At 43.6% G+C, this 8,770-nt stretch overlaps 1 protein-coding gene across 4 annotated transcripts in view; it reads right to left on the minus strand.

Moving 5' to 3' along the window:
* LOC137382811 (citron Rho-interacting kinase-like) overlaps positions 1–6,425 on the minus strand; it is a 231,080-nt gene extending 224,655 nt beyond the window's left edge. The window contains exons 1-4 of one of the 4 annotated variants that reach the window (XM_068055259.1): positions 5,823–6,425; positions 5,254–5,363; positions 3,032–3,133; positions 1,101–1,251 (exon numbers count right to left, since the gene is read on the minus strand). In XM_068055259.1, coding sequence (XP_067911360.1) covers positions 1,101–1,251; positions 3,032–3,133; positions 5,254–5,349 — 349 coding nt within the window. In that variant the 5' untranslated portion in view covers positions 5,350–5,363; positions 5,823–6,425. The remainder of the gene's footprint in view (positions 1–1,100; positions 1,252–3,031; positions 3,134–5,253; positions 5,364–5,822) is intronic. The other 3 variants (XM_068055260.1, XM_068055261.1, XM_068055263.1) reach the window with 3 other exon arrangements.
* Positions 6,426–8,770: the final 2,345 nt, after the last annotated feature.

The following is an 8,770-nucleotide window of genomic DNA, read 5'->3' on the forward strand; positions in this document are numbered from 1 at the left end:
TTTAAGAAGAAGCTAGTAAGCACGTGAGGAATAAAGGAACAGAGGAAATGCTGACAGGGTTAGATCAAGACGGGTGGGGGGAGGTTTGTGCGGAGCCAATTAGACCAGATGGGCCAATTTGTCTGTTTCTGTGCCATCTACTCTATGTAATTTTATGCAGAACACAATGCAATAAACAGACAAAAGTCTGAGTTCCAGAAAATTGATGGGGTGGGGCAGTCAGGTGATGAAAAATATTAGTTCTCAGTAATCACTGTGTGGATTCATTAACTTCAGCTCTGGAAAGTGTATTCTACTGAATTTTTCTTTAACTGGCATCTCCAACTTGTCCTTTGCAACCACCTTTTGTGCCTTTGAACTGGAAATATGCAGCTCGAAAGTAAATATTTTGTAAAGATCCTCACCCCCCCAGATGACATCAGTATTGAGACAGTGGGATGGTGTACAGTACTCTGTTTCTCACATCAGAAGTCAGAAGACAGTACATGCAGCAAGTTATCTCTGATCAGCATTAACCTAACATATGAATGCACCCTAACTGTGGCAACTGCAAGTCATCCAAGAATGTGGATATCTCTCCCTGTAAAGCAATTGATTATTAGGTAATTAAGAGTACACGTTTCCTTTAACACTACAATGCCTGATTTCTCTCTATGTTAAGAGTCATTGCAACTCAGCTCCCTGCTTATTGTATTCAGCCAAGCAACACTACAAAACAAACTTAATCTTACATTAGCAGACATCAACATAAGAAAATCTAGGGAACAGTTTGTGAGACAGCAGTATTTAAATGTACCAATAACTACATACAATAGTTCAAGCTTTAACAAAAACAAGAAATGCTGGAATCACTCAGCAGGTCTGGCAGCATCTGTGGAAAGAGAAGCAGAGTTAACGTTTCGGGTCAGTGACCCTTCTTCGGAACTGACAAATATTAGAAAAGTCACAGATTATAAGCAAGTGAGGTGGGGGTGGGGCAAGAGATAACAAAGGAGAAGGTGCAGATTGGCCCAGGCCACATAGCTGACCAAAAGGTTCAAGCTTTAACTCTGATCCACTGTACAAAAAGACCAATAACAGCCTTATGGTGTAGTACTTACGTTTTTCCACAAAATTAGCCACATGTTTAATCTTCATCAGCTCAGGGCTATTACATTCATCAAAAAGGGCAAAAATTGCATCAATGAGTCCCTCTCTGGTCAATCGGCAGGAAGACTGTCGCTGTGTTCGACCCAGAAATGGAGTCTTTCCCTGTTGACAGAGTGCAATGAAAATTACGTAAGACCCCAATGGATTGCCCACTTTATCAAAGGCACATGGGTTATAACACAATAAGTAGCAGTGATCTAGCACCTTTAACATAGTAAAATGCACCAAGCTGCTTCACAGGACCGTTATCAAACAATATGTGACACTGATACACATAAGGAGATATTAGAGGACAGATGACCAAAAGCTTGGTCAAAAAGGTAGGCTTTAAGGAGTGTCTTAACTGAAGAAAGATAGAGATGGAAACTTTTCGTGATGGAATTCCAGAGCATACGGCCAAGGCAGCTGAAAACATGACCGCCACTGATGAAGCACTTAAAATCAGGGGTACTCAAGAGGTCAAAACTGAAGGAATGCAGAGATCTGGGAGGATTGTAAGGCTGGTGAAGGTTACAGAAATGGGGAGGGACAAGGCCATGGAGGAACACGAAAACAGGGTGAGAATTTTTAAATTGAGCCATTCCCGGACCAGGAGCCGATATAGGTCAGCAAGCACCAGAGTAAACGGGTGAATGGGACCTGCCGTGAGTTAGGATAAGGGCAGCAAATTTTTCGATACACTGAAGATAATGGAGGGTGGAAGATGGGAAGCCAACAAGGACAGGAGTGGACCAGTTGTCTAGAGGTAACAAAGGCATGGATGAGGGTTTCAGTAGATGAGCTGAGGCAGAGTGGAGTTGGGCAATGTTACGGAGGTGGCGCAGATACATAGTCGGTATCTAATTTCGGGGTCAAATATCCAAGGTTGCAAACAGTCTCGTTCAGCCTCAGAGAGTTGCCAGGGAGAGGGATCGAATCAGTGGCTCAGGAATGGTGTTTGTGGTAGGGTCCGAAGATTATGGCTTCAGCCCTCCCAATATTTAGTTGAAGGAAATTTCTGTTCATCCAGCACTGGATGTCGGACAAGCAGTCTGACAAATTAGAGGCAGTGCAGGGGCCAAGAGAAGGAGCTGGGTCTCATCAATGTACACGTGGAACCTGACATGTTTTTGGACGATGTCGTCAAGAGGCAACATGTAGATCAGAATTAGGAGGAGACCAAGAATCCTTGGTCCTTGGGAGACACCAAAGGTAATGGTGTGGGAGCAGAGGAGAAGCCATTGCAGGTAATTCTATAGCTCCAACTGGATAGATAAGAATGGAACCAAGTGAATACAGTCCTCCGCAGCTAAATAACAGAGGAAAGGCGCTGGAGAAGGACGATGTGGTCAACTGCATCAAAAGAGGAATTCTGGTCAGAACAACAACTACTTATATTTATATAGCACCTTTAACATAATAAACATCCCAAGGCACTTCACAGGAGCATTACAAAACAAAATATGACACCAAGCGACATCGGGAGATTAGGTCAGATGACCAAAAGCTTGGTCAAATAGATAGGTTTTAAGAAGTGTCTTAAAGGAGGAAAGCAAGGTAGAGAGGCAGAGTGGTGTGAAGAGAGCATTCCAGAGCTTCGGGCCTAGGTAACTGAAGGCGTGGCCACCAATGGGGGGATGCTCAAAGAGGGCAGAATTAGAGCAGCGCAGATATCTCAGCCGATTCTGGGGCTGGAGGAGATCACAGATAGGGAGGGACGAGGGATTTGAAAACAAGGATGAGAGTTTTAAAATCAAGACATTGCTTGACTGGGAGCCAATGCAGGTCAACGAGCACAAGGAGGAGAGGTGACCGGGACTCGTTAAGATACGGGCTGCAGAGTTTGGATGACCTCAAGTTTAGAGGATAGAATGACGAGGAAAGACAAGAAGGGTTAGTTTACCATGGTCACAGTCACACAGGATGTAATTTGTGACTTCGATAAGGGCCATTTCAGTACTGTGGCAGTGGAGAAACCTGATTGGATGGATTCAAATGCAGAGATCTGGGAAAGAGGAACACACATTTGGAAGGAGACAGCATGTTCAAAGGCCTATAGTAGAAAGGATTAATTTATTAGGTATGCCAACACTTATACGTAGTCACCAGCTAAGAATTTTGTTTCAATGGCAAAGATTAAAAAGCCAAGCCAACCTATGGTTTGCATGGGACACAGAAACTAAAAGTTGCTGTAATGAAATAATATATTCCCATTGACTTGCAACATTTTATTAAAAGCACTTTGCTTTAAGAAAGCTCAGCTGACTCAATTGATAAATGATTTCATAATTTACCATGAATATTTTACCTATAAACACAAACAAATATTAACCCCATCATTCCAGATATAGACCAAGTGTGCCCTAGCTGCCATGAGCCTCAAGAGCTCCAATCTGGATCCATGGCCTAGTTCTGTCAAATATACCAGGCTGTCACTGAACTCTTCAGAGTTGAGAAAATGTAATCTTTAAGGAAGCCTGGATGCAATTGTGGTGTCCCCCCCAAAACTTCTCCAGCACTATGCAATCCCAAAATATCTGACAACATTGCTGACCACATCCAAATAACATCCTGCTAAAGCCAAACCAAGGAAACAATTCCCATTAAGTAACCTCCCCCTAGCAGTACACAGGCAAAGTGATTCCCATTTTATACACTGTATAAAATTAATTAGGTATTTCCATCTGTGACAGTAGACAAACATTATACATTGCTGCTGGGAAAAAGGAAATCACACTACTGTAGAGGCACTCTTTTGACATTGAAGTTTAATACATTGGACAGTGTCGACAGAGGCTTAACCTCCACTAAAGCCACAAGGCATGTACGCCCCACCCCCTAGGATGATCAACATGGCAGGATAGAGGCAGCATGTCCTGTATACAGGACATTGGTGCTCAATATTGACACAAGGCAACAAACATGGAAAGGGTTCGATTGCCAGCATAAACATTTCAACTTCAAATAAAATATGGAAAAATACAAGAGTACATTAACAGCATAATCCATTGTACGGGGAATCCAAATTTTATACATGCAGGAGTAAACAGTAGCACTGAGTCACAATAAGTCATCAGAGAAGGTGGAGGAATGGCATGAGGTGAACCGCTCATTTGGAAAGCCAGTGCAGACACCATGGGCCAAATGTCCTCCTTCTGCACTGTAACAGTTCTGTGATTCTGTTCAGAGAAGGTGCCCTGCACAAAGGGCCATCATCAACAACAGCTGCAAGTGTCACACAAAGCTAAGGGACACTTTCAAGTCATTGTATTTCATGAATCCGTACAGACATTATAGTCTTCAGTAAAAATATGGAAGGCATCCCAAATTTTATTAAAAAACTCAATTTACCTCCCACAAAGTTGTCAAATGTAGGTGAGTATCATCAAATAAGTTAGGAGTGGGGAAAAAATTAGAAAGGGTCTCTCCGATACCTGACTCCCTCTCCTACAGGTCAGATTATTAATACAGCTAGAACAGAAAATGCCTGCATCTTTTATGTGTTACCTAGCAGTATCAGTGCTGGAACACTGGGAACTTATTCTTTAGCGAGTACTCAATAGCTGACAACCTTCAAATTACAATCACAATTTGTCCAGTCATTTTTGCACCACTGACATGTTACTTTCACGTACATTTTAAAATCCTAGTGTTCTGTCTAACATTGAAGGGAATTTTATAAATTCTAGCATCCCAACCTTCACTTGTCTTTTGTCGTGAAGGCTTAGGTTCTAGAACTCATTTCACCAAAGAGAAAAGCAAAGATTATTTTCAATAATTAAAATTGCACTTACAAATATTGCTTTTCTCACTTTTTTTTTTAAAACTGCCTCAACTTGTGAAAAAAATTCTTTCAGATCATCCATAAATTCAGAGTGATGCATCGATTATTAGTACTGATTCAATAAATGCTCCCTTATGCCTGAGAGGATAGTTACCATGACCACCAGAAGCTGAGTTACCTGACTCAAGACAATATCCAACCACGTCAGTGCTCTTACCCACAAGTGCTAATTCTTTGACAACAATCTTCCTGTCTCTTACATCTGGTTCTAATGCATTTACTCACCTCAATCTATCTTGCCAGCCTCCATGTCTTGAGCATCAAAACACTGAGTCACTAACCTGGAAAAATAGGTTCAGTCTGGAACAACGATTGGTGATCGGTTCACCTGCTCCAATATCCAGAAGGGCACGGCCACCATATTTAAACTTCAACATTGCTCTCAGTTTCACTAAAGAGAAGAGAAAGGAAAAGATTATTTTCAATAACTAAAATGGCAGTTACAAATATTGCTTTCCCTCCTACTTTTTCTGTGCTTATCTAAGTGGCAATACTGACAAATGTAACATTTCTCTACTTGATAATGTGAAAAATCAAGCACTTCCAAGTCATATGTACCATGGGTTAAAGACTAAGTAAAATTTCCTCCACTCTGAGAACTCCTGGGTCAGGCATATTAGCTTAAGAAAAACAAGCCTCCCATCTCTTTGGCTTCCCACACCAGCCATCTGAGTGAGGGTAAGTGACTACACTTCAAAAGTGCTTTATTGGCTGTAAAGCACTTTGAGACATCGGTAGTTGTGAAAAGCGTTATATAAATGCAAGTCTTTCTTTGTTTTCTTTGAAGAGCAGTCTTGTGCTGGAGAACATAAATCTATTCAGATCCAGAACTGTGAATTCCTGAACTCACCACAAACTCTGGACCCATACAACTGACAGAGGCAAGTCTTTCATCCCATCAGGAGATTGGTCATGAAGGTAAGAGGCCATGGGGTCCAAGGCAATTTAGTAAATAGGATCCAAAATTGGCTTACTGGCAGCAAGCAGAGGGTGAAAGTCAAGGGTTGTTTGTGCGATTGGAAGCCTGTGATCAGTGGTGTACGACTGTTTGTAATGTACATTAATGATTTAGACGTGAATATAGGAGGTATGATCAGTAAGTTCACAGATGACATGAAAATTGGTGGTGTCATAGTGAGGAGGAAAGCCTTAGATTACAGGACGCTATAGATGGGCTGCTAAGATGGGTAGAGCAGCGGAAAATGGAATTTAATCCTGAGAAGTGTCAGGTGATGCATTTTGGGAATACTAACAAGGCAAGGGAATATACAATGGATGGTAAGACCCTAGGAAGTACAGAAGGACAGAGGGACCTTGGTGTACTTGTCCATAGATCACTGAAAGCAGCAGCACAGGTAGATAAGGTGGTTAGGAAGGGGTATGGGATACTGCCTTTATTAGCCAAGGCTAATAAGAGCAGGGAGGTTATGATGGAGCTGTATAAAACGCTAGTTAGGCCACAGCTGGAGTACTGTGTACAGTGAAGGATGTGATTGCACTGAAGAGCGTGCAGAGGAGATTCACCAGGATGTTGCCTGGGCTGGAGCATTTCAGCTATGAAGAGAGACTGGATAGGCTAGGGTTGTTTTCCTTGGAGCAGAGAAGGCTGAGGGGAGACCTGATTGAGGTATACAAAATTATGAGAGGCAAAGATAGGGTAAATAGGAAGAAACTTCTTTCTTTAGCAGAGGGATCAATAACCGGGGGCATAGATTTAAGGTAAGGGGCAGGGGGTTTAGAGGGGATTTGAGCAAAAACATTTTCACCCAGAGGGTGGTTGGAATGTGGAACACACTGCCTGAAAGTGGTGGGGGGGGGGGGGGGGAGAGAGGCAGGAACCCTCATCATTTAACAAATATTTAGATGAGCACGTGAAATGCCATAGCATATAAAGCTACAGGCCAAGTGCTGGGAAATGGAATTAGAATAGATGGGTGCTTGATGGCCAGCACAGACATAATGGGCCAAAAGGCCTGTTTCTGTGCTGTATAACTCTGTGGCTCTAGGTTCAAACCCAAGCTCACAAGACAAAAGAGCAGTATACTAACTCAGTTCATCTTCCAATTTTTTTTATTATACATTTGTTCTTGGGATGTGGGGAACACTGGAAAGGCCATCCTTAGATGCCCTGAAAGCATTAGGTCAACTAAGTAGCATTGGACATAGGCCAGAAAGGGTAAAAAGAGGAAGAATTTGCAATTATACAGCATTTTTCACAAACTTTGACCAGCGTCATGGCAGCTTTTACACCCACCGGAGAGGGCAGACAGGACCTCCGACAGTGCAGCAGTCTCTCAGTACTGCAATGAAGCATCAACCTGGATTATGTGGTCAAGTCTCTGGAGCAGAATCTGAACCTTCTGATTCAGATGCAAGACTGCTAACCCTGAGCCAAGGCTGACACCAAGGGGTAGTAGTGGCAGGCTGTCTACACTGAAGAACATTAGAGAGCCTGTTGGGTTTTTACAACAATCAGGCAGCTTTCACAGTCCTGTCCTGGTGCCAGTCCAGACTTATTGGCTACTTATAAACAAGTATACCGTTTTGGATACTGTTGGGGGGGGATGGCCTATCAGGGGAAAACAGCAGCAGCCAGAGCAGTGGCACCACGGCTGGCACTGTTGTTTAGCAGGGAGGGACAAAGCGCAGAAGAGCAATAGTTATAGGGGACTCTATAGTCAGGGGCACAGATAGGCGCTTCTGTGGACGTGAAAGAGACTCCAGGATGGTATGTTGCCTCCCTGGTGCCAGGGTCAAGGATGTCTCTGAACGGACAGGGGGCATTCTGAAGGGGTAGGGTGAACAGCCAGAGGTTGTGGTACACATCGGTACCAATGACATAGGCAGGAAGAGTGATGAGGTCCTGCAGGGGGAGTTTAGGGAGTTAGGCAGAAAGTTAAAAAACAGGACCTCAAGGGTTGTAATCTCGGGATTACTCCCTGTGCCACGTGCCAGTAAGGCTAGAAATAGGAAGATAGTGCAGCTAAACACGTGGCTGAACAGCTGGTATAGAAGGGAGGGTTTCAGATATCTGGACCATTGGGATCTCTTCAGGGGCAGATGGGACCTGTACAAGAAGGATGGGTTGCATCTAAACTGGAGGGGCACAAATATCCTGGCTGCGAGGTTTGCTAGCGTCACTCGGGAGGGTTTAAACTAGTGCGGCAGGGGGGTGGGAACCAGAGCAGTAGGACAACAAGTGAAATAAATGAAGGGGAACTAGTAAATAAGGCCAGTAAGACTAAGAGGAAGAGCAGGCAGGGAGATGTTGCAGAGAACAGCGGGACTGGTGGTCTGAAGTGCATTTGTTTCAAAGCAATAAGTATAACAGGTAAGGCAGATGAACTTAAGAGCTTGGATTAGTACTTGGAACTATGATGTTGTTGCTATTACAGAGACTTGGTTGAAGGAAGGACAGGATTGGCAGCTAAATGTTCCAGGATTTAGAAGCTTCAGGCGGGATAGAGGGGGATGTAAAAGGGGTCGGGGAGTTGCATTACTGGTTAAGGAGAATATCACAGCTGTACTGCGGGAGGACACCTCAGAGGGGTCATGCAGCGAGGCAATATGGGTGGAGCTCAGGAATAGGAAGGGTGCAGTCACGATGTTGGGGGTTTACTACAGGCCTCCCAACAGCCAGTGGGAGCTAGAGGAGCAGATATGTGGACAGATTTTGGAAAGATGCAAAGGTAACAGGGTTGTAGTGGTGGGTGATTTTAACTTCCCCTATATTGACTGGGACTCACTTAGTGCTAGGTGCTTGGATGGGGCAAAATTTGTAAGGAGCATCCAGGGGGG

Source organism: Heterodontus francisci, chromosome 23, assembly GCF_036365525.1.
Source record: "Heterodontus francisci isolate sHetFra1 chromosome 23, sHetFra1.hap1, whole genome shotgun sequence".
NCBI classification, from domain to species: domain Eukaryota; kingdom Metazoa; phylum Chordata; class Chondrichthyes; order Heterodontiformes; family Heterodontidae; genus Heterodontus; species Heterodontus francisci.